The sequence below is a fragment of the Diorhabda carinulata genome, chromosome 3, assembly GCF_026250575.1.
Source record: "Diorhabda carinulata isolate Delta chromosome 3, icDioCari1.1, whole genome shotgun sequence".
Classification (NCBI taxonomy): Eukaryota; Metazoa; Arthropoda; class Insecta; order Coleoptera; family Chrysomelidae; genus Diorhabda; species Diorhabda carinulata.
This window is the reverse complement of record NC_079462.1, coordinates 2,450,269-2,477,241: the sequence shown is the minus strand read 5'-3', so window position 1 is coordinate 2,477,241 and position 26,973 is coordinate 2,450,269. Positions and strand designations below refer to the sequence as shown.

At 31.6% G+C, this 26,973-nt stretch overlaps 2 protein-coding genes across 3 annotated transcripts in view; both read right to left on the bottom strand.

Moving 5' to 3' along the window:
* Positions 1-314: 314 nt before the first annotated feature.
* LOC130891994 (nose resistant to fluoxetine protein 6-like) lies at positions 315-24,141 on the bottom strand. 2 transcript variants are annotated; one of them, XM_057797158.1, is made up of 14 exons: positions 23,755-24,141; positions 17,141-17,435; positions 16,137-16,321; positions 14,786-14,991; positions 12,567-12,643; positions 11,985-12,176; positions 7,923-8,113; positions 7,209-7,375; positions 4,751-4,919; positions 4,503-4,687; positions 3,138-3,264; positions 2,896-3,082; positions 2,047-2,189; positions 315-687 (listed from the first exon to the last, which is right to left on the bottom strand). In XM_057797158.1, the coding sequence occupies exons 2-14, from the start codon at positions 17,346-17,348 to the stop codon at positions 580-582; spliced, it is 2,145 nt and encodes a 714-aa protein (XP_057653141.1). In that variant the 5' UTR covers positions 17,349-17,435; positions 23,755-24,141; the 3' UTR covers positions 315-579. The 2 variants fall into 2 exon arrangements, with proteins under 2 accessions (XP_057653141.1, XP_057653140.1); XM_057797157.1 differs by lacking the exon at positions 7,923-8,113 and adding an exon at positions 9,866-10,056 and having other exon boundaries at positions 23,755-23,900.
* Positions 23,889-26,973, bottom strand: part of LOC130891990 (dynein axonemal heavy chain 3) — a 115,259-nt gene continuing 112,174 nt past the window's right edge. The window contains exon 56 of the mRNA XM_057797151.1: positions 23,889-26,173. Coding sequence (XP_057653134.1) covers positions 25,877-26,173 — 297 coding nt within the window. The 3' untranslated portion in view covers positions 23,889-25,876. The remainder of the gene's footprint in view (positions 26,174-26,973) is intronic.

Genomic DNA, 26,973 nt, shown 5'->3' with positions numbered 1-26,973 from the left:
CAAATTGTTGAAGTAATAGGAAGATCAAGCTATATGAAACCTAATTGAGTAAATTTTATGACATATGGAGTGAATATAAAGTATGTGTGAAAGCTAATAATCCAGAAAATATGTTGAAATTTTGCTTTTTTTCTTTTTCTTTTGGATTTTCCTTCTCATTACCTTTTCAAGTTTTGCATGAGGGTGCCGGTCCCTCTTGTAATTATGTCTCCTATTCCTCATTATCTTCTTCCATTCCTTTGAATTCATTTTCTTTTTAACCTCCCATTTGGTCTATTTATTATGATGTAACTTTTCCAGGAAGAATAAAAAAGTTGAGGAATAAAATTTATTTATTTCAGTATAGTTCACAAAATGTGAATAACAATAAAAAATTATACACAAACATAATCATTCAACAAACAGGATAAAATCTTATAAAAATTAATGGTTTAAATACAATTTTAAAATTTGTTTCTCATTTCTAATTAATATTAACTCTGGAGGTTATGTGACTTAATGTTTGTAAGAAGCATATTTTTCCCTATTTTTTTTTTTCGAAATTAATCATCAAATCTACCAGATAACATTGACCGAATTTTATGGTAGAATAGTTTTTTCCAACGCCATCATCGGAATTTCGAATATCAGTACCCAAAATATTGATACTGCAAAGGTTAGTAACACTAAACCACAATATGAATAAGCCTGAAAGATATAAATTAAATTAATACTGTTCATTTTATAGATAAAAAAATCTATTTTCAGCTCCATTAAAATATATCAACAAATAAAAGAGAAATCCCATTTTTTATTAATTTTCCCGAAAAAATATTTTATGTAAATGTGAATCTTGATAAAACAGAAATTGAGGCCACAAAATTTTTATTTATTTATTATTTATTTAGTCAAGATATTACACAATTCAATATTTAAAAATATCCAATCTACTATGAAGTAGTAGTAATGGGAAGCGTTGAGCCGTTTAGAGCTAAATTGAGTTATAAATCATCAAATGGTAGGAATAATGGGAAGACCAAGCCATATTGACAAAACCTACTAAAAACTGGTAGTAATGAGTACATTTGAGCCATATAGAACAAAATAGAGTCAAAAATCATCAAATAGTGGTAGGATTGGGAAGAAAGCCATATTGAACTTGAATTAGGTCATAAAGAGCTAAATTGAGTTATAAATCTTCAAGATGCAACAAATAGTGGTAGAATTTGAGGTAGAAAAGAAAATAAAGTTGATAATTGAGTTATAAATCATGAAATGGGGGTAGGAAAGGCAAACATTTGAGCCATAAAGAGCTAAATTGAGTCATAAATCATCGGATTCGACAAATAATGGTAGAAAATTGAAAAATTGAGTTCAATAAAGTTAATTGAGTCACAAAGCATCAAATGATAGTAGGAAAGGAAAAAAATTGAGTTATAAATCATCCAATCCACTACACAGTGGTAGGAAAGGGGAAATTTGAGCCAAATAAAGTTAGTTGAGTCATAAATCATCAAGTGGGGGTAGGAATGGGAAGAAAGAGCCATATTGAACTTGAATTTGGTCATAAATTAAACAAAATCCACCAAATAATGCTAGTAAAGGGGAGGTCTGAGCCATGTTGAACTAAATTCAGTCATACACCATTCAAATCTACTAAAAACTGGTAGTAATGAGTATATTTGAGCCAAATAGAGCTAAATTGAGTCATAAATCATCAAATGGTAAGAAATTGGTAGAACGAGACTTAATGAACTTTTAATTGGTCATAAATCATTAATAGTGATCAATTTATTGATAAAAAAATCTACTATCAGTTCTATCAAAATATATTATCAATTTAAAGAGAAAAACCATTTTTTTATTGATTTTTCTGCAACATAATTTCGTGTAAATGTGAATCTCGATAAAATAGAACTCAAGGCCACACAATTAGTAGTAGTACTATTTAAAAAAAATTTAATTAAAACGGTTTCGGTACCGCTAGGTTGCCAAGCTTAATCCTATTTCGGAAAAAATCGTGAATATACCTTTCGATATTATTTACTTTTTTTTTTCGTTACTTACCAATTCGAAGGTGCTAAAATATTTAGGCGTCCTCATAGCGAACAGAACGTGATTCAGAACCATCAAATGTAACAGGTACACGCTGTATATAAATTTATTGAGTAAATTAAAAACAGGCAGCGACAGAAAATTATTTATCAGACCTGAAAATTATGATAATATTAATAATTCAAACCGGCAACGCTGTTATAGACTCGAAACGTTTTCACCTCGTTCTTTTTTATGTTTAAACGATTCTATTGGGGTAATTGGAGAAGAATAAACCAATTGTCTTCCAACAGTTTAACATAGCTCCACTGGCAGAACTAATGTACACTAAAACGTTCTTTGTAGCAGAACCAGCGCTAGTGTCGCTGTTCCTAGTAGCAGTGCAAGAGAACTAGTTCTCCCAGTTCACTGTATTACTTGCACTGGACCTAAAGTCAGTTCAGCCAGTGCAGTGCAAGACTAAATCGTTTTCCATTATTGTTAATACTACAAGGCATGAATCACATCAAATAACCTCAAATAGAACAATCAACTCACGAACTGGCCTGCGCTGGTCCAGTTCCAGTGCAGCTAACAAGAACAAACCTATGCACCGGTCCAGTTCAGTACAGTTCCAGTGCGACTAACAAGAACAAACTTATGAACTGGCCTGCACCGGTCCAGTTCAGTACAGTTCCAATGCAGCTAACAAGAACAAATCTATGCACCGGTCCAGTTCAGTACAGTTCCAGTGCGGTTAACAAGAACAAACTTATGAACTGGCCTGCACTGGTCCAGTTCAGTGCAGTTCCAGTGCGGCTACCATGAACAAACCTTCGATAGAAATTCAAGGATTGTAAGGGGAAAAAAATGGACATTTACCTCCGTTGTTTGTCGCGCACGCCCATATCACCCAAACAACGCCCAGAGCAAATAACGGTCTAGAGATGGCCATGTATAAAGCACTTTCGTATAAGTAACTGTCGTTATTTCGTAACGTCGGTTGACTAGCGATCACAACGAGAACCATTAGAGTCAAACTCGAGACCCAAAGCGGTATTAGATATTTCTAAAAGTAAATAGGTGATTAAAACTTGGTTTATTGCCGTTAGAAAAAAAAGTACCTTCGATATTTTATAATTCGCGTATTCTTTTTTGGTTAAAAAGTAACCTAAAATTGTACCCATCAACCAAGGAGCTGCCCTCGTTTCGGTTTTATAGTAATCTGTATCGAACATAGCAAAAGGATCCCTAAAATTTAAATTTATAATAAATGATTAATTATTAAGGACATTTTTAGGATTTTCATCCTAATACAGTTGCATTTCGTGTATGACGTTGATCTTACGTCAGAATTCGAGCAATTAAAATATTTGTAGAATTTTTTTTGGTTCTACATATAGCAGCATTCCGCTCAACGTTTACACTGTTCCCCTCAATTTTTGTACTGTTCCACTTAATGTTTTCACTGTTCCACTCAATGTTTGCACTGTTCCATTTAATGTTTGCAGTTTTCCACTAAATTTTTGCAGTGTTCCACTCAATGTTTTCACTATTCCACTTAATGTTTGCACTCTGTACACGCATATGAAAATAAACCCATTCAAAAGCATCCCAATCCAAACTCTGCAGAGGAACAAACCCAATATTAGAGTGTTTCAAACCAGTGAATCCAAAATATCTAATTATAATCATTAAAACCCAACAAAATACACCAAATGATGGTAGTAATGGGTATATTTGAACCATACAGGGTTACATTAAAACTATAAATCATCCAAATTCACAAATTGGTAGTAATTTTGGAAAGAACAAGCCATATCGAACTCGAATTTGATCATAAAATCAACAAAATCCACCAAATAGTGGTAGTAATGGGAAGATTTGAACCATACAGAGCTAAATTGGGTCGTAAATTATCTAAATATACCAAATGGTAGCAGTTATAGGAAGAACAAGACATATTGAACTCGAATTTGGTCACAAATTTAACAAAATCTACCAAATATGGGTAGTATTGGGTAGATTTGAACCATATAGAGCTCAATTGAGTCATAAACATCCAAATACCATACAAATGGTAATAGTTATGGGAAGAGCAAGCCATATTGAACTTGGATTCAGTCATGAAAACAAAATCCACCAAATGGTGGTAGTAATTGGGAGATTGGAACCATGCAGAGCTAAATCGAGTCATAAATCATCGAAGTTCATCAAATGGTACTAGTAATAGTAAGATCAAGCCATATTGAACTCATTTTTTTATAGTAACTATACCACTTCATGTGTTTGCACTATACCACTCCAAGTTTGCCCTCTACCACTCCATACTTGCACTATTCCAGGCCATGTTTGCACTCTACCACTCTAAGCTTGCACTACTCCGGTCCATGTTTGCTCTATTCCACTTAATGTTTGCAGTGCTCGGCGCGCAGTGAAAAAATAATTATAGATAGTAAGAATATATGTAAAAAAGTATATCTACTCACTTAGAATGCGCTCCGCTCATCTCGTTATCCATTTCCCTTTTATAATAAACCCACATCGAAAGTGAAGCTGCTATTGTTATAGCGAAAATGCCCATTTTCGCATTTTTCTTCAATATCCCCAAAATAATGGGCGACAGTAAATACAGTTGCATATCGACGTTTATGTACCAAGAATGACGGATGCACTAAAAACGAATTCAAAAAGTAAAAAAAAAATAAATTATTAAATTTTTTTTAGTTGGTTTTACCATTGAATCGACGTTCAATTGATTTTGGATATACAACAAAGCCGACCACCAATATTGTTTACACGACTCCCTCATCTCCGTAGTACCATCTACCCAATTCGGTCCTGAATCAATGTATTTAAATGTTGTTATGGTGAATAGGATCACGCCTAATAGAGCTGGCGTTAAACTGACAAAAAAAAAAAGAAATTATTCGTTATAAAAAGTCGACGGGCTTCATAATCATGTCCAAAGATGCGTTTCACTCAATATTTACATCGTTCCACTTAAAATTTAGGATTTGCATCTTTCCACTTAACATATGAACCTTTCAACTTAATTTACGCATCGTTCTACTTAAAGATTGCTTAGTTACACTTAAGTTCAATATTTGCATCCTTCCACTTTAAGATTGCCTAGTCCTTCTTAATATTTGCAACGTTCTACTTAAAGGTCAATATTTGCATCGTTCTACTTAACATTTGCATTGTTCTACTTAACATTAGCATCCTTCTACTTAATATTTACATCCCTCCACTTAATATTTGCATCGTTCTAGTTAAAGGTCAATAATTGCATCGTTCTACTTAACATTTGCATCCTTCCACTTAATATTTACATCCCTCCAGTTAATATTTGCATCGTTCTACTTAACATTTGCATTGTTCTACTTAACATTAGCATCCTTCTACTTAATATTTACATCCCTCCACTTAATATTTGCATCGTTCTAGTTAAAGGTCAATATTTGCATCGTTCTACTTAACATTTGCATCCTTCTACTTAATATTTACATCCCTCCACTTAATATTTGCATCGTTCTAGTTAAAAGTCAATATTTGCATCGTTCTACTTAACATTTGCATTGTTCTACTTAACATTAGCATCCTTCTACTTAATATTTACATCCCTCCACTTAATATTTGCATCGTTCTAGTTAAAGGTCAATATTTGCATTGTTCTACTTAACATTTGCATCCTTCCACTTAATATTTACATCCCTCCAGTTAATATTTGCATCGTTCTAGTTAAAGGTCAATATTTGCATCGTTCTACTTAACATTTGCATCCTTCTACTTAATATTTACATCCCTCCACTTAATATTTGCATCGTTCTAGTTAAAGGTCAATATTTGCATCGTTCTACTTAACATTTGCATTGTTCTACTTAACATTAGCATCCTTCTACTTAATATTTACATCCCTCCACTTAATATTTGCATCGTTCTAGTTAAAGGTCAATATTTGCATCGTTCTACTTAACATTTGCATCCTTCCACTTAATATTTACATCCCTCCAGTTAATATTTGCATCGTTCTAGTTAAAGGTCAATATTTGCATCGTTCTACTTAACATTTGCATCCTTCTACTTAATATTTACATCCCTCCACTTAATATTTGCATCGTTCTAGTTAAAAGTCAATATTTGCATCGTTCTACTTAACATTTGCATTGTTCTACTTAACATTAGCATCCTTCTACTTAATATTTACATCCCTCCACTTAATATTTGCATCGTTCTAGTTAAAGGTCAATATTTGCATCGTTCTACTTAACATTTGCATCCTTCTACTTAATATTTACATCCCTCCACTTAATATTTGCATCGTTCTAGTTAAAAGTCAATATTTGCATCGTTCTACTTAACATTTGCATTGTTCTACTTAACATTAGCATCCTTCTACTTAATATTTACATCCCTCCACTTAATATTTGCATCGTTCTAGTTAAAGGTCAATATTTGCATCGTTCTACTTAACATTTGCATTGTTCTACTTAACATTAGAATCCTTCTACTTAATATTTACATCCCTCCACTTAATATTTGCATCGTTCTACTTAAAGATCAATATTTGCATCGTTCTACTTAACATTTGCATCGTTCTACTTAACATTTGCATTGTTCTACTTAACATTTGCATCCTTCCACTTAATATTTGCATCGTTCTACTTAAAGGTCGATATTTGAGTTGTTTCACTCGATATTTTCATCCTTCCAGTTAACATTGATCGTAAAGTAAAGTGGGACGAAAATTACAGAAGTGAAACAGGACATTTCGGGAGCGGAACAGAAATTCTGGGGGCAGATGGGAAATTTTATAAATGAAACGTAAATTTCTGGAGTGGTACGAAAATTACCGAAGAGTAACAGGAAATTTTCGAAGTGGAACGGAAATTTTGAAAGCGGAGCGGTAATATCTGATGTGGAATGGAGAATTAATGAAATGGATCGAAAATTTTAGGAGTGGAACGAAAATTACGGAAGTAGAACAGGAAATTCTGGAAACAGATCGGAAATTTCAGAACCGGAACGGTAATTTCTGAAGTCGAATGGAAAATTAAATACGCGGATCGAAGATTACGGAAGTGGAACATGGCAAAAATCAACCATTAGACTTGGGAGAAATTATTACAAATTAAATCAAATTATACAGGTGTCAATTGAAAAACAAATGTATTAAAACCTTTATTTCTTACCGTATATACCGATGGAGGTAGTGTTTGAGAATTCCTTTAACAGAGGATAAGTTTTTTTCATCCTTTTTAAAATATAAATATGCCACCAGGGTTCCTCCTACTAATAAAAATGTATCACAGCCTAATGAACCGCCGATAAAAATCGTGCTGTTGATTTGACGAATATACTACAAAAAAAAAGACAGTAAAGACACAAGAAGATATGGAAAAATAGAAAAGAATATAATATCGAACGTAGAGACCCAAAAACAAAGGAAAAGCCCGCCAAAAACGATACTGGTTCCATGTAATGGTTGCTGAAACATCAAAATTAAATGGAATATTATTTGTTGCCCAGCTAGCTTCACCCGAAGGGTTTCCAGATGTTCCAGAAGAGGATCTTGACCGAATTTAGGCGTCATCACTTCGTTAACGGTTGGAACCAAAGAAATGATGATCCCAGACGTAACGTAGCAGCTCCATGTACAGTCCATTAGATCCTTTAGAACATTTAGTTACTTCATCGCTTGAGGAAGAACTTGATTATGATTTTACTACGAAACTCGTAGCTTGAAAAACTGAAGGAGGCTGCAGGAAAGTTTTGAGGAATCTTCAAAGTTTGCGTTTTTTTTTCATGTTTCAGTTGTTTTTAAATCGAAATTGGCGGGCGTTTTTCCTTTATACGTAAATATGTTCGGGAATCAATAACAATGTAAATAATTTTTGTAAACTTACGCTAACCACGTCGTAGGGATTCAAATTCGGTTGCCAAACGTACAGCACGAGTAAATGTAGAGATATTATCCATAAAGTGCTCAAAACTCTAAGTCCATCTAAGCAAGATAAACCCGAAGGACGATTTTGTATGGTAAACAAACGTTTGCTGTTTGAATAGATAGAAAAACTGAGAAGAATCTGCGCTATATCTAAAACAATTTGCGCAAAATTCTGGAATTTTCGTTATTTATTCCAACCTCGACGAGTTTCACTACACCAATTTCAATATGCAGCAAATCAACGTAATTATAATTCCGAAAATTTCACGATTTCATTCCTCTGGTGACGACCACAACACACAAACCAACCAGGTCTTCAAACTCTGACTCACAATTTGGTGACAACTAAAATTACTACTCATTCAGGACGTTCAGCCTCCTTCTGAATTCCCAGATGCCAAGCTCCAGTTCTTGGAAGTTCCTCGAGTGATCAATATACATATGAGAAGGTAAACACGCTTCGAAACGTCGTTAATCCAGTCTAGGGAAAATAATAGAGGCTAAAGTGGGCGCAGGAACCATCAAAGGTTGTAAGAAGTGTTAAATGCGTTGACAACATCATCGCATTCCAATCCATTCAAATGCTTCATTCATATAATTGTGAACATAACCACATACGATGCAGAAAGTTCGTTTTTCTTTCTACAATGGCTCAATTGGAAATCCAACTGCATTTGATGACCTGGTGGAGCAAGAAAACTATAGAAATGCTTCCTATAATGTCTCTGGAGACCTGGAGGGGCATATTTCTCAGTACTACAAGAAACCATTCCACCCTTAACACTCATTTATCTTGCCGGCAGAGTAGAGGTGGAAAAAGGGAAAGGAGAGCCATCCTCAATAGTCATACAGAGACCTGGAGGAGCACATTACTTTGCATTACAGGAAACTGTTCAATTCTTAACATTCACTGCTCTCGTAAGCAGTCTAGAGATGAAAAAGGGGAAAGAAAAGTTGAGAGGCAGTGCACATAACCACCCCTATGATCCCAGAAGCCTGTTCAATAACTAGAGATGCTATAAAAACGGTAAGATCCGTTGAACAGCTGATTTGAATCTTTTCGCTTGTTCGAAGTGACCTCTTATCATTTCATGTTTCCCAAAAAATGATATTTTACAGAATAGATTGAGTTCAAGACATTATTGCCATACATCCAAAGGCAACTACGAAATTACAGACAAATTTCAGCTACTTTTGTTACCATAAGGAACATCACGTCTCCTGTGTTGTGGTGTGCGACTTTACAGTCAACCAGAAGGGTTCAGCAATCAATACCAACAACAATCAAACCCTTATTGAAGTATGGTAAATATACTTGATGGGTATGTAACCCATTTCGTTGGGGTCTTAAATCGGAACCGAATTTGTTTAAAAATTATTTTTTATCGAAATAACTATAACGAAGCCGTGGTATATTTCATTTTAAGCGATTTGAAGAAGTTGTCGCTGTGAGGTAGGCAACCTAACCTAATCATTTCACATTTTGAATCAAATTTCATTTGCTTTTTATAAAAATTTCATATCAGCCCCTTGAAAATTGCGTAAAAATCTTTTCAGGGAACAGAGCGCTTTCAGTATAATATTTACGTAACTCATCTTCGGTTTTTTTCGACGTAAAAACTTTTAATTAATACTCTGAATTCTATTTTTATTAATATCTGTGCAAAAATGGAAATAGTTTCATTTATTCGAGTATTAAAACTAATTATGTAATACATATGTAAAATATTGACACATGACATAAAAAAAATGCCGGAAATTGACATTATAAATGTTGCCAACCTCTTAAAAATCACTGTTCCGTTATCGTAAATAATTTTGGAACACAATTTGTTTTTTATTTTTGAATTATTAATAGTTTTAACGATGAAATTGTCAATTGCATTTATAAATATTACTTACACTGTCCATGTAATTACAGTTCAAAACTGGTGCAATTCGATAAAATGTCCATAGATGTGTTAATAAAATCCACAACATGCTTAAAACTCTCAATCCATTTAAGCAAAATAAATCCGAAGGACGATTTGGTCCTCGAAACAAAAATTTACTGTTGGAGTAAAGGGAAAAAGCCAAAAAAATTGGGTTCACATCTAAAAAAAATGACGTCACAGTTCGAATAGTAACCGAAACGATAAACATTCTGTAGATGTGAATGTGTCGGTTTGAAAGGAGTAAGAAGAAGAGTTGTATTGTATAATGTGATTACGTTTTCGATTTATAACTAGAAATAAAAAAGAAGAAATGAAATTTTAGTTATAACCTCGTATACTTTGTTTATTTTTTAATATTTTTGGGATCAACATAAAATAAAAAGAGGAGGTAAAGGAATTGAAGATATAGTATACAAAACTTTAGAAAAATATTAAATGCGTCGAATTCCTTTTAGTAGAAGAAATTCCAGGAAGAAGCAGACCAAACATACATCATGGCAGAAGATGAAGAAAGAGAAAATACAAATGTCAAAGAGGAAAAAAAATCGACAAAACGATAGGAACGGATAAGATAAATATCCAGAAATGGTTAGGTTACCTGGGAGAAGAAGGGAAGATGTGGATATGGGAGATGATGAAGGTTAGAAATAATACTACAAGAATGAGAGGAGAATTTGATTGTTATAATCCACTAGAAAGGGGAATAAACAAGTTGCGAAAACTACAGACCAATATGCATAACAAAATATACATTAACATAATAGAAGGAAGACTAAGAGAAGAAGTAGACAAGAAACTGGAAGAAGAACAAGCCTTAAGTTAATTTTGAGCACTAAGTCACCTCCACACTTCTATTTTTTAGGAATTTTTATTATTTGAAATGTATATTTTGTCGGATTTGAAAGATGATTGCCAATTTACATTGGAAGAAGTGAAAAAATCCATTTAAAGTTATTAATTTATTTAAGTGGGGTCCACAAGAACTTCTAGGCAATTATTTCTAATGGCAAACTCAAAGTTTCTACCAAAATTTAGCTCTTCGAAAAGTTTTAGTAATCAAAAAGTCCATTTTGACCGGACTAAGAAAGTGATTGCCAGTTTATATAGGAAGAACTAAAAACTTTTTGCTAAAATCCAATCAAAATCATTAATTTATATTAATGGGGTTCATAAGGACTTCAAGCCAACTATTTCTAATGGTAAACCCAGATTCTTTACCTTTTCAGAAAACTTTGGTAATCAAAATGTCTATTTTGACCAGACTAAGAAAGTGATTGCCAGTTCATATAGAAAAACTAAAGACTTTTTGCTAAAAGCCAATCAAAATCATTAATTTATATCAATGGGGTCCATAAGAACTTCTAGGCAATTATTTCTAATGGTAAACTCTAAGTTTCTACCAAAATTTAGCTCCTCGGGAATTTTTTTTAATCAAAATTTCTATTTTGACCGAACAAAGAAGATGATTGCCAGTTTACTGAGAAGAACTAAAAAAATTTTGTAAAAACTTCAGTCAAAATCATTGATTAATTTCAATAGTATCGACAGGGACTTCTGGGAACTTATTTCTAATTGTAAACTCAAAGTCTCAACCAAAATTTAGTTCCCTAGGAATTTTTGTTAATCAAAATGGTCATTTTGACAGGACAAAGAAGATGATTGCCAATTTATATATGAAGAACTAAAGACTTTTTGCTAAAATCGCATCAAAATCATCAAATAACATCAACGGGGCCCACAAGGATTTCTGGGAACTCATTTCAAACAATAAACCCAAAATTTAGCTCATTGCAAATTGTTCCTATTCAAAATACCTATTTTGACCGTACTACGAAGATAACTGTGTGTAAGTTGAAGTATTTGACCTCTGCCTATAGTTATTCAAGCGTCTGATAATAATGTGATTTTGTTGGGTAGTGTATCATTGTTTTTGCTGCATTTTGAACGTGTCCATATTATTGTTCTTAGTTTTTATATTTGTATAATGTAGTGGTGAGACTCGTGTTAGTAGAATGTAAATACTAGTGATAAATAAAGAAAAAAAAACTTAAATAAAAACGTTTTGATAAACAAAAATTATCAGTTACCAGATCGTTTTATAATTTTCGTTGCCACGTCGCCATTTTGATTTTCGGTTAAATTGTTATTATATTTATGGGGTTGTTTCAAAATTTCAGTGTTTAAATCGACGTCTCGATGTTCAGATGAATCATCCATTGGTTCTACTAGCGGTTCTTTCATTATGTCACGTTTTTTTGTTTTTTTCGAACTGCCATAACCTAAAAATTGACGTAAAACAAAACGGACATTTTTTAATTATAAATCGACCTGCCCTCGTAGCTAATTTAATGATTATTAGATATAAATAAGGCTTTTATGAATTAGTGAAGACACGTTTATCTAAAATAAAATTTATATCGATGTATTGATATGATAAAAATTTTTTTTTTAATAGATGCAATTAAATTAATTTTTTCAATTAATTTAACTGCATCTATTTCAAAATATCTATATACCAGGGTGATTAAAACTTATTAATGCTAAAAAAACATTGTTTATGTATCACCTAACAAAGTTTGAGATACTATACGAGGTGCGATCGATAAATTATATTTTGAGATAGACAAAAACATTATCTTGAGTCATTTTAATGGAAATAAAATTATTACCTTGCGGTTTGTATAAGTAATACAAATCTATTGCCGTGGAAATTGCTACCAAAACAAAAATTATACCAAAAACTGTGCTGAAATAAATAAAAATTATTTTGAAAGTCGAAATTGATCGAAGAAAATTGTTATTTTAGGCATGTTCTTGAAGTTTTGATATAATTTATTTTGATGTGTTTCAAATGGATTTTTTTAAAATTTTTTGTTATTTCTCCTCGAATAAGGAAGTAAAAATTTAATAAGAAGTGTTTTAACTAAATTATGAAAAAAAAAACTGTACATATTTTCACTTTTTGTATAAAAATTGCCTTTTAAGTTTTTCGTTATTGCTGATATTTACGAAATTAGGGTAGCTGGCGGTTAAGGGATGAAAATTAAAGTTTAAAAATTCCAAAAAATTGAGTTTTATTTGAAAAAATATTTCTATAGTGCTTAAAAAATTATTTTATTGAGATTATAAGAAAATAAAATTATAAAATTTAGTTTTTAATCCATTTGGTTAATTAAAACTTCAAGTTTTTTGCTAAAATCCAATCAAAATCATTGATTTATATCAATGGGGTCGACAGGGACTTCTGGGAAGTTATTTCTAATGGTAAACTCAAAAGTCTCAATCAAAATTTAGTTTCCTGAGAATTTTTGTTACTCGAAGTGTCTATTTTGACCGAACTAAGAAAGTGATTGCCAGTTTATATAGGAAGAATTAAAGACTTTTTGCTAAAATCCAATAAAAACCATTAATTTATATCAATGGGGACCACAAGAACTTCTAGGCAGTTATTTCTAATGGTAAACCCAAAGTTTCTACCAAAATTTAGCTCTTCGGGAATTTTTTTTAATCAAAATGCCTATTTTGACTGAACAAAGAAGATGATTGCCAGTTTATACAGGAAGAACTAAAGCCTTTTTGCTAAAATCCAATAAAAATCATTAATTTATATCAATGGGATTCATAAGAACTTTCATAAGCCAAATATTTCTAATGGTAAACCCAGATTCTTTACCTTTTCAGAAAACTTTGGTAATCAAAATTTCTATTTTGACCAGACTAAGAAAGTGATTGCCATTACATATAGAAAAACTAAAGACTTTTAGCAAAAATCCAACCAAAATCATCAATTTATTTCAATGGGGTTCACATGAACTTCTAGGCAATTATTTCTAATGGTAAACTCAAAGTTTCTACCAAAATTCAGCTCCTCGAGAATTTTTTGTAAAAACTTCAGTAATAATCATTAATTAATATCAATGGGATCGATAGAGACTTCTGGGAACTTATTTCCAATGGTAAAATGAAAGTCTCAACCAATGTTTACTTTTTTTGAAATGCCTAAGAAGTAATAATTTTTTTACAACTTTTTGAAGCAATAATTTTCATCCCTTTACAACTAGCTTTCCTCACATTGTGAATACCAATAATAACGAAAAACTTGAAGGGACTACATTTGTGTACAATTGAAAAATCTACAACTTTGATTTTTTTATAATTTCATTGAAGGACCCATTTCTAGGACTATAAATTAGTTATTAGGTTAAGTCATTCTTCTTTCTTTCACAAGACCCTATGTTCACATTATTAAACAGCTATCTTCATATAAATGGCCTTGTATTATTTTGCGTTCGAAAATGCGAGAATATTCGATAAAATCTTATTGTTTACGAAAACAAAGTTTACGAGAATTTGAAAAACAAAATTTGATACTTGAAGTATGAAAAAACTCTCAGATCGGAAATAGTGGAATAGAATGGTGAAAAGTTTGAAAATAACTGTTCAAGTGATTTATAATGAGAAAGAAAATATCCAATAACCACATTTGTCAAATTTGGGAATAGGAAATAATCCATGAGGACTAAATCTTGCTAATAGAGAGTACGGAGGAGCAATTGTGATTTTAATTTGTGTCATTGTGAGATATTTTCGAATCGGTGAACAGGTACATTAACTAGATGAAACGAAACTTTATTCTTGGCAATTTTTTCTAAATTTCCTCGCTAAAAACAAAATCGACGTCATAGTTTTGTCTATAAACGAAACAGTCTTACTCGCTTAGAGTAGAACCCAGTGCGATTTCTATATTAGAACAAATCACGTTTTCAAAATAATGATATAATAACCATAAAAATTTTCAAAAATTCACAGTAAACGTTCATAGCTGTCAAACAACTACTAAATTGAATCACGTGCAAAAATAAATAAAAAATTTTGATTAGAAACTCACATTCCTATAATTCCATCTCTATCTAATGGCGGAAAAGCTTCTTTGGCGGTTTGACAACTGACAGAAGCGACACTGAAACCCAATTTATCGGTGACGTTAATCACCTTCAAGGCATCTTCATTGGAACAGTTACTGGGTAAGCAAAAAGCCCACCTCAAATGACTGTTATCTTCGTACATCTTCAATAGAAGATTCTTCAAGTAAACCTAAAAATATTTATACATATTTTTGGTACAAAGTCTCTCTATCGAATTGTGTATCAATGGAATATAACTTGTGGTCTTTCACAATGTCTTTGTTCCAGTTATTCATTGGTAACAACAACAATTTTATATGTGCCAATCAATAATTAAGATAATAAATTATTGCTGATTCGGATATATATGCAAAATATGAAGTACCCTGATATTATTTAGTTCGTAGTAGCATTGTGGACAGCGTTGAGCACATAGGACTTCAGTTAGGTCCGTAGTGTCACACTTGGCGTTACCAAAGGCCGATGCTCTTTGAAAAATCGATCAGACGCTTTGGCTTGCTGTCATTAGGCAAGATATGAGGCTTGCCCAAGTATTTATGGGCGCATCGGTGACCTCGTCAATCCCAATCTGGCGAGTGGGTTCGTCTTTTTGCCGGGCACCCTAACGAGCTGGATATTGCAGTCATCACTCACCAGATTTTGTAGGATTTTCTTGAACTCCTACCATTACGTGTTTAGTTTAGTTTATATTAGATTCAAAAGGAAATAGGAAAGTGTCTGTGGACAAACCAGTGTAGCCGTTGCCCTTCCGTTTATACGAGTTATGGCTATTAAATAACGCCATTAGTAATATGAAACATTTTATTTTGATATTATGAATATTTATTTATAATCACCTTCAATATATACCCTCTCCCTTAACCCTACAACGCTCCGTGCGAATCTTCCATTGTTCTAAAGATTTTTTCCTTCACAGCTTCACAGCACAGACTAAAATCTTGTACATTTTAATGTAGATTCGACGTAGGAAAGAGGTAGAAATCGCACGGTGCAAGATCCGGCGAATAAGATGGAAAATTGGTCATAGAAACGAGTTCGTTTCAATTTTCTGAGGTTTCCTTTGCAGAATCAATAAAAGTAAAGCTTATGTCAAGCTTAAGCTGCTAGGAAGTGAATTAATTGAAGAAAATCGCTAAGTTAGATCGCAGTTAGCAGGCAGTCAGTTGAAACACAATTTTTAGCTGTTAAAAACGATGGAAGCGCTTTTAATACAACAAAAAATTCTTTATACATTGTTAATAAGAGAGATGTGCTGATGAGTTCTAAAAGACCGTAAACTGCTTCAAGTATCTTTTTTATTTCAAAATAACTTACGTGATTTTTTAAATATTCTGATGGATCTTCGATGGTGGATTTGTTGACGAACATATTAGCCAGACAATATTTTCCCATAATATTGTCTCTTTTGGAATCTATTTCGATGCACTCATCGAAATTTCCGTAATCGTAATAATTATGGATGAGTAGACCAGTTGGCAATTTAGGGGTAGAATCCATCACTAAGAAATAATTAAAAATAAGAAATTATTCTCATGATCCAATCGAATTTGGTGTGATAGTCGAGAAGATAACAATATATCTAAGAAGAAGAAGAATCTAGCACGACTACAGACCATTCTACATTCTTATTGGACACTTCAGTTTGACATTCTAAAAGTTGTCCAAAACCTCGTGGTTTTGTGATCAAATTGATCTGAATCTGAATGTTTGGAAAGTGATCCGAATCACGTCCACTGATGATAGGAATCTAAAAAAATCCTCTTTGACTAAGAAGAATAGAAGGATTCGCAGTTCTTGTAACTGTATGATCTGAAGTTTTACTTCAGAATTACAAAAATGGAAAAGGAAGTCCTTGGAAACTTCATTTTGACATTTTGAAAGTTGCTCAAAAGCCTCGCGGTTGTGTTAAAACATATTCAACGTCAAAAGTCACGAAACTACAGTCGAATTAAGTGGATCATGATCTGAATGTTCGGAAAGTGATCCGGATCAAGTTATTTGCTGATCAGATACTGTACGAAATGAAAGAATCATAGATTACTACGCCATTAAGTAAAATATCAGTTTTTTTTCTTTTATGAATTAAAAAAATTGTATAATTAATAAAAAAGAGAACATTTTTGTTTTTAGAATGTTAAATTTGAAATTTATACAAAAAACAGAATAGAAACCCTAATAAAAATCATCTGATAAGTGATTTATCTGATACAGAATCATAGTTCGCAAATAAACCTACGAAATATTTAGATATGAAAGAATGTATGTTGCCAAATCTCTATTTTTGACGTATATTTTATGGTTTTTAAGAAGGTACTTACTTTTCAAAGCCCATAGATCGTCATCGTTGAAGTTATGATTTGTTAGTCTTTCGGATAACACCTTTAGAGCATGTTGGCAACTCGTGGAGACTTTTTGAACACCTTCGTGTTCCATTAAATCTAAATATGACAGAGAGTAATCTTCGTATCCACAACGTACGTTATAGAATGCGTAAAATAACAAATGTGTAATTAAAATGATCCGCATTGTTCCTAATTACAGTATGAAATTGCAGTTTTCAGATTCAAACTTCCGAGTTTATATAAAAATTATCTAATCGAACCTTTGCACAATCTGAAACGATAAAAGAGAATAATCTTTAAAGGGAAATACAGAAGGTTTTTCACATCGAACAATATTTTTTGTTAATTATTTGAATTTTATTTTTATTACATGAGTCGACTTTATTTTGAAAAAAAGCCTACATTTTCCGTGTTTTTCGATAAAAACTTTTCATTTAAATCATTGTTTTTAATGATATAATAATAAATTTTTTGACAAATCAAAGATCGTTGAAATAATTGCGGCATCAAACGTCATCTTTCACATATTCTGTGTCATTTGTCATGTCATTTGCTCGGTGTCATCTGTAATGTGTTCTGTGATATCTATGTCATCAATCATGTGTTCTGTGTCATCTGTTATGTTCAATTGTTCGAGTCCTTGAACAGTATATTGGATGAGACAATTTATTTTCTATTAAAAAATGTTAAAAAAGATAATGTTTATAAAAATAAGTGCAATTCATAAATGTATAACATCGTATTTATTTTCATGTTAAATAAAATTAATTATAATAAATTTTTATTTTTTCGACAAACCAAAGATCATTGAAAACGATAATGACATCAAGCGTCTTCTTTTACATATTCTGTGTCATTTGTCATGTCATGTGCTCGGTGTCATCTGTAATGTGTTCTGTGATATCTATGTCATCAATCATGTGTTCTGTGTCATCTGTTATGTTCAATTATTCTAGTCAATGAACAGTTTATTGGATGAGACAAAAATAAGTGCAATTCATCAATGTTCGTAGAAGAAATAGGTTATGCCAATGTCATAAATAAATGACGGAATCATTTCTTCTAATCAGATTCAAATAATTTTGAAATCAAGCTACGCAGCTGGGGTTTTTATAACATATGTACTAATTCTAATGTTGAATAAAACATTAATTTTGGGAAATAAGAGATCATTGGAAGTGATTGTGACATCAAACGCCATTTTTCATATATTCTGTGTCATTTGTCACTTATAATGGGTTCTGTGTCATGTCATGTGTGCTGCGTCGTCTTAATTGGTTTTGTGTCATCTGTCATATGTTCTTTGACATGAGAATGCAAAATAACGATAGTATCTATCACTACAATGCATCGTTTGATGGAATATACTGATTGAATGTGAAAAAAAAAATAAAATTTGATTTTGAAAAGTTTGCAGATAACCCTCGTATATTATCATTCCATAAAAACTGGTCTTCGGTTAACGTAACATCCTGTGTTTATAATTGTTATCGAATAATCAGTAGTTGGGTTATCAGGTTTTGAGAAATTTCATTTTCGTGATTAAATTTTGATGAAATCCGAATCTAACAACTGGTTAATATTGATGTAGGAGTCGGGAATTTCACTGTGAATTGCCTTTTCCCCCCTAACAGATATCAACTGGAGTTTAAATTCTTTTGATGATTTGTCTTGATTTTAGATATTTTGATTGGATTTTCTTTTAAAAAGTAGAATCCATACGTTTCGACCTACTTCTGTCTTTAAAGACGAAGCATAGAAGCTAGTTTTGTATACAAAAACTTGGTAGGTCAAAATTATAGTCCATTCATACACTGCAATTCAATATTTTACCGTTCTACTTCTATTGAAACGCATACAAAGCGGAGTAGCAACTTTTATCGTGTAGAAAATATCCATGGAGATTCTTCATCATATTTTCCAGCGATTTATAAAAAAATCTTGCTTGAATAAGTTGATAAAAGTGAAATAAACATCAAAAACCGATAGAAAAAGTTAGTAAAGCTAGTATTCAATCCATAATAGTGAAATCTAGTCTACTAGTCATGAAAAGAAGCTAGTTTTGTATACAAAAATTTGGTAGGTCAAAATTATAGTCCATTCATACAATGCAATTGGAGAATTTACCGTCTTAGTTCTATTGAAACGCATACAAACCGGAGTAGCTACTTTTTTAGTGTAGAAAATGTCCATGGAGATTCTTCATCATATTTTCCAGCGATTTATAAAAAAAACTCGCTTGAAAAAGTCGATAAAAGTGAAATAAACATCAAAAACCGATAGAAAAAGTTAGTAAAGCTAGTATTCAATCCATAATAGTGAAATCTAGTCTACTAGTTACAAAAAGAAGCTAGTTTTGTATACAAAAATTTGGTAGGTCAAAATTATAGTCCATTCATACACTGCAATTGGAGATTTTACAGTCTTAGTTCTATTGAAACGCATACAAACCGGAGTAGCTACTTTTTTAGTGTAGAAAATGTCCATGGAGATTCTTCATCATATTTTCCAGCGATTTATGAAAAAAACTTGCTTTAAAAAGTTGATAAAAGTGAAATAAACATCAAAAACTGATAGAAAAAGTTAGTAAAGCTAGTATTCAATCCATAATAGTGAAATCTAGTCTACTAGTTATAAAAAGAAGCTAGTTTTGTATACAAAAATTTGGTAGGCCAAAATTATAGTCCATTCATACACTGCAATTCAATATTTTACCGTTCTACTTCTATTGAAACGCATACAAAGCGGAGTAGCAACTTTTATCGTGTAGAAAATATCCATGGAGATTCTTCATCATATTTTCCAGCGATTTATGAAAAAAACTCGCTTGAAAAAGTCGATAAAAGTGAAATAAACATCAAAAACCGATAGAAAAAGTTAGTAAAGCTAGTATTCAATCCATAATAGTGAAATCTAGTCTACTAGTTACAAAAAGAAGCTAGTTTTGTATACAAAAATTTGGTAGGTCAAAATTATAGTCCATTCATACACTGCAATTCGAGATTTTACCGTCTTAGTTCTATTGAAACGTATACAAACCGGAGTAGCTACTTTTTTAGTGTAGAAAATGTCCATGGAGATTCTTCATCATATTTTCCAGCGATTTATAAAAAAATCTTGCTTGAATAAGTTGATAAAAGTGAAATAAACATCAAAAACCGATAGAAAAAGTTAGTAAAGCTAGTATTCAATCCATAATAGTGAAATCTAGTCTACTAGTTACAAAAAGAAGCTAGTTTTGTATACAAAAATTTGGTAGGTCAAAATTATAGTCCATTCATACACTGCAATTCGAGATTTTACCGTCTTAGTTCTATTGAAACGTATACAAACCGGAGTAGCTACTTTTTTAGTGTAGAAAATGTCCATGGAGATTCTTCATCATATTTTCCAGCGATTTATGAAAAAAACTTGCTATAAAAAGTTGATAAAAGTGAAATAAACATCAAAAACTGATAGAAAAAGTTAGTAAAGCTAGTATTCAATCCATAATAGTGAAATCTAGTCTACTAGTTATAAAAAGAAGCTAGTTTTGTATACAAAAATTTGGTAGGCCAAAATTATAGTCCATTCATACACTGCAATTCAATATTTTACCGTTCTACTTCTATTGAAACGCATACAAAGCGGAGTAGCAACTTTTATCGTGTAGAAAATATCCATGGAGATTCTTCATCATATTTTCCAGCGATTTATGAAAAAAACTCGCTTGAAAAAGTCGATAAAAGTGAAATAAACATCAAAAACCGATAGAAAAAGTTAGTAAAGCTAGTATTCAATCCATAATAGTGAAATCTAGTCTACTAGTTACAAAAAGAAGCTAGTTTTGTATACAAAAATTTGGTAGGTCAAAATTATAGTCCATTCATACACTGCAATTCGAGATTTTACCGTCTTAGTTCTATTGAAACGTATACAAACCGGAGTAGCTACTTTTTTAGTGTATAAAATGTCCATGGAGATTCTTCATCATATTTTCCAGCGATTTATGAAAAAAACTTGCTTTAAAAAGTTGATAAAAGTGAAATAAACATCAAAAACCGATAGAAAAAGTTAGTAAAGCTAGTATTCAATCCATAATATTGAAATCTAGTCTACTAGTTACGAAAAGAAGCTAGTTTTGTATACAAAAATTTGGTAGGCCAAAATTATAGTCCATTCACACGTCTTAACTCAGGATTCTACCGTTTTATTTTTATTTTAAAACGTACAAAGGGAAGTAGCAACTTTTTTTTGTTACAAATTGTCATACAAGTTCCGTGTCTAGCAATTTGAATGTCTTTTGAAGCAGATGGTCAAATATACGTTATTGAAAACTTTATGGCTTACTATGGCCAATATTTTTGGGAAATGGAAATCGATAGACATGGAAATCTATTTAAATAAAGTAAAACTTCCTTTGTGACAAAAATAAAAGGCTAAAAAATTTTAACAATAAAAATCGTTATTGTAAAATTTTTTTACCGACTACGAACGATTGTAATTTTGAAAATAGTTCACAAATTTCGTTACCTTTCAACAGAATAATAAATTACACTTCCTCCACACAACACTTATTAATATTTGTCACTAAATTCGTAACGGTTTCCTTTTAATAATTTTTTATTTGCGGTTTCCACCGACGTAAATGGTATTTGAAGCCTTCCGATCGATTTTTATCTTGCTCGTCATCACTCATTCCAACTACCAAAATAAACCGATAAGCCGCATTTATTTTTAAGTGAAAAATACACATGAATCAATAAGGATGTTGACTAATTACGGGAATTGCTTCTATTTTCTTCAAATTTTACAAAATCCTGCGCTGATTACGATAATTTAAAACAAAACACCGTTTTATGTAAAAAGAAAACACTTTTACGCGAAATGAATTGAACAAAAAATCTATTTCCTGTCTGGTAGATTTTATACTTATTTAAACAAGCCCAATAAGTCCTCTTGAGGTTAAGAAGAATGTTTAGTTGTCCGATTTTGACCTTAACCTAAGATTCGTCAAGTGGAAATTGAACATTGATGCTATTAACAAACTAGAAACGTACGAGATGTGACAAAAAATATCATTTCGTGCATCTGTTGATCGAAGGACAAAGAAGAAAATGTCCTGGTTGTTAAATATTCGATAATGGGCAGGACTACACGATCTATAATCATCAATACGCGCCGAAAATGAAAGAGCAGTAATATTTGAAGAAGATAGCGGACTCGGAGGTACATCTGCAAACAACAATTCGTTCCAATCTTATATAATCCATTATGCACGTACTATTTTAGTCTTTTCCTAACTGTTAAAGCAGAAATCGCAACACAAGCTAATCCATACAAAAACATAGCAAGAACTTATTAATAATATTTTTGTATAGTAAAAATAAGTAATACAGACTTGCTTGAATCACCCTGTACATTCAAATTCATATTTGAACTGCACATAATCCAATTTAAATGTTCGCTCACCCCGGTATTTGTTATAAATCCCAAAAATAAACATTTTTCCGTAATTAAAGTACACACTGTATATATAAAATAGTGAGCGCTCATTTTTAGAAGGGTAGTTTTAAAACTCTAATTTTCATATAAAAATATTCAAATCCATTAAACCCCTTGTACTTTGGATAATATTTGGTTAGGTTACGTAGAGAAAATTGTACATTTGAACTCAAAACTATGAAAATGATCAATATACACTTGTTTGAATCACCCTGTACATTCAAATTCATATTTGAACTGCACATAATCCAATTTAAATGTTCGCTCACCCCGGTATTTGTTATAACTCTCAAAAATAAACATTTTTCCGTAATTAAAGTACACACTGTATATATAAAATAGTGAGCGCTAATTTTTAGAAGGGTAGTTTTAAAACTCTAATTTTCATATAAAAATATTCAAATCCATTAAACCCCTTGTACTTTGGATAATATTTGGTTAGGTTACGTAGAGAAAATTGTACATTTGAACTCAAAACTATGAAAATGATCAATATACACTTGTTTGAATCACCCTGTACATTCAAATTCATATTTGAACTGCACATAATCCAATTTAAATGTTCGCTCACCCCGGTATTTGTTATAACTCTCAAAAATAAACATTTTTCCGTAATTAAAGTACACACTGTATATATAAAATAGTGAGCGCTAATTTTTAGAAGGGTAGTTTTAAAACTCTAATTTTCATATAAAAATATTCAAATCCATTAAACCCCTTGTACTTTGGATAATATTTGGTTAAGTTACGTAGAGAAAATTGTACATTTGAACTCAAAACTATGAAAATAATCAATACAGACTTGCTTGAATCATCCTGTACATTCAAATTCATATTTGAACTGTGCGTAATACAATTTAAATGTTCACTTATCCCGGTATTTATGGAAAAATATACAATTTTATTCCATAATTGAAGTGCACACTGTATATAAAAAAATAGTAGATGTAAATTTATGACATAACCTTCAAAAACACCTGGTTTTTATAAAAAAAATCTTAAAATTTATCAAACCACTTGTAATTAGATATTTTTTTTTAAATCAATTAATTTTTTTGTTATAATCAACAAATTAAACAAAATTTAAAAAAAAGTTATTAACTTACCTTTTCAAATATGCATCTTTAACTAGATCAACTCACGTGAATGATATTCTACATTTAAACTAAGTTATTCCCTGTGTAGAATAAATGCTTTTTCGATGTTGTAGCCTTGGTTACTTTGCTTACAAAAAGCCATATTGGTAGTTTTTAATTTATTTATAAAGTACATAGTTTTTTCTACTAGTTTTTGCATCATCCATATCTTATATTAGAGATGGGAGATGTCAAACATCTATATTGGAAGAGATAAATGAGTAACGGTTTTAAGAACTGCGAAATAGTATATGGTATTTAATGAATGAGAGATGGGAGATGTCAAATATATCAGTAACGTGTATAGTGCAAAAGCTACGAAATAACGTTGAGATCTATGGCCAAAGGGTTTTTAATTTTATATTAGAGATGGGAAATGTCAAATAAATGAGTAACGTTTGTAAGAGCTGAAAAATAGTATATGGGATTTAATGTTGTATTAGAGATGGGAGATGTCAAATTAACTATCAATTTTTTCGAAAATTAAAATGATATGCGATGATGCAAAGTTTAATTTTTATTTCCGGCAGAAAAGAAAATAAATATTTCGATAGAAATTCATTTAATGAAGTTTATTTAATATTGTTTATGGCTTAAAAACGGGAAAAACCAAAATAAATGGTGGAGGTGAGTTTCTAAAAAAGTGGGGAAATACGTCGAATTTGATATCAAAATTTCAGATCATTGTGAAAATATTTTGAGACTCTTTGCAATTGAAATTTTCTAAGGGATGATTGTGTAGAATACAAGGGTGAGTTTCAGTTCTTTAGTGTGGGTATTTTCGTTGGGACATTGTGTATAGGTATTTTTCAAAAATATTCCCACAAAGAAAATTCCACAAATTAAGTTTTGAACTAACAATAATTGTTTTCAGTTGAGGCGGAAATATTTTTGATAAATTATTTTCTCCATTTCACTCGTTATCTGATTCATTGATAACACGTCGAAGTTAAACTGAGCAATAAATTTGGAAATCAGTATTATAGGACAGAGATATAGTCAAGAACACTGAAACCGATAAAATATCGTATACAGGGTTCTCCATAAAATCTACCAAACATTTATTACTCGTTGAAGTACTCAGAAAACACTCCAACCAAAAATTTGGTAATAATTCATTGGGAAACACTGAAATTGGAAGGTTTGCAAGGTCGCCGATTCAACGCTACTGAATTTTTTTTCTATCATTATCTAGAAACCTGAATTTTTGAAACTGAAACCTTTAGAGTGTAAATAATTTGATATAGAATTTCATTTTGTAATGTTAATTTTCACTTTCTGTTATAAAAAGATCGTTCTTAACCTCATTGAAATAAACTGGCGCAGTCAGTAAAATCGCTAAAGAGCTAAAGAGAAAATCAAAAGAGCGAAAATATAATTGGCGCAGCCAATAGGATCGCGAAAAATATATTTTAGTGGAACCTTGTCGACTTTATAAGTTTATTCAAAATATGAACAAAAAAATTGTGCATTTGGAGAATCAAAAGAGCGAAAATATAATTGGCGCAGCCAATAGGATCGTTAAAGAATTGTTTTAGTGGAAACTCGTCTTCTTAACACGTTTCTCCGTTACGAAACAAAAACGAATCGAAAAAGTAAAATGTCAGTTAAGCGAAAATATAATTGGCGCAGTCAATAAGATTGTAAAAAATATATTTTAGTGGAAACTTGGTGCAGTCAGTAGAACTTGATATTCGAATCCGAATATCAAATTTCAATATTCAGGAAGATCATTTGAATAATTACAGAAATAGAATGGTTCTTGCACAATTTGATGTAAACAATCCTTGTAATTTGCCAAATTTGGTTAGAAAATAATTTGTAAATTATTGAGATGACATCTGATAGCGAATTGAGAATATACGGAAAATCACTTTTTGTAGCGATAAAATCGCTTTAAACAAAACGAATAATTGGCGCAGTCAATAGGATTGGAAAAACATTAAGTGAAGACACGATTTTAGGTGTTTTAAGTCCGTTTCAAAAAAGTTTGGTTAGGCCTTACGGTTTTCTTGTCTCGTATAATCGATTAAAAAAATTACTAAACTGAATATTCCACATACATTAATATAAAAATATATAAATAAATTAATCAGTCGTCGAGTTGACACAGCGATGCAACTCCACGATTTATCCAATGTTTTTCGGGCAAATTGGAATTAAGCGTGATGAATATAACGAAATTCGTGGAATGTCCTGTAGTAGATAGAACGCCTCGTCTGGCGCTCGTCTTATAAACGGGACATTGGTAACATTGTGACGGTACGAATTTCGATATTTCCGCCGGTTTCATCCACATAATAGGTATCGTATCAAAAAGAACTTTCGGGAAAGATTCGTTCAGTCTTCGCAATCTCCTGTCCCATCTCGCTCCTTCCAGAAACAATCCCTGAAATAATATTCCCCTATTAACATTTTTTGCTATATTTCCGTATATGTTTAGGATGTTACCACGTTAGTTTAGCGTTTTCGTGGTCATAAAATCCATTTATCGAAATACCAGATGCCAATAATTAGGATGGTGACTTATAGTTCGAGTTTTTGAAATTGGATTTATGAAATAAACGATTGTTGGCAATTCATAAATTTAGTTCAAAATTCCGAGTCTGAAGTCAACTAATTCAATTATTAAGATCAATTTCCGAGATCTGGGAAGTCGATAAATGGATTCTGAGATGTCGAAAACGCTAAATTGGCGTTCTATACCTGGCAGATACAAAAGTATTTCCATTTTTTTTCCATTATTATCAAACAAAATACTATTTTTTTAAGACTCGATAAGTTTTTTTCTTAAATATAATATTTTGGTATACAGGTAGTCATAATTTAGAGATAAGTATTTTGTTGAATAAGAGTTGATGACTATTTTTATACGGTGTTTCAACTATAAAACTACCAATCTTCATAACAAGAAGTCGAAAAGATTGAAATCTGGGTATATTGGTGGCTGTTTCTATCTGTCTGGAAACCCAGCATCAATAGAGGTTTTAAAAAATGGCGGAGGGACATCATTTTGTTGAAACTAGATGTCTCTATTCGGGAAATTAGTATATACAGGGTTAGAAAAAAGAAATTGTGGCAATAATCTCATATATCGTACACGTACTTGATGAGAACAATATACTTACGTCTACAAACACGCTCTCTTCGTGTTCGTCCTTTTTTTGCTGCATGTTACGAAAAAAAATT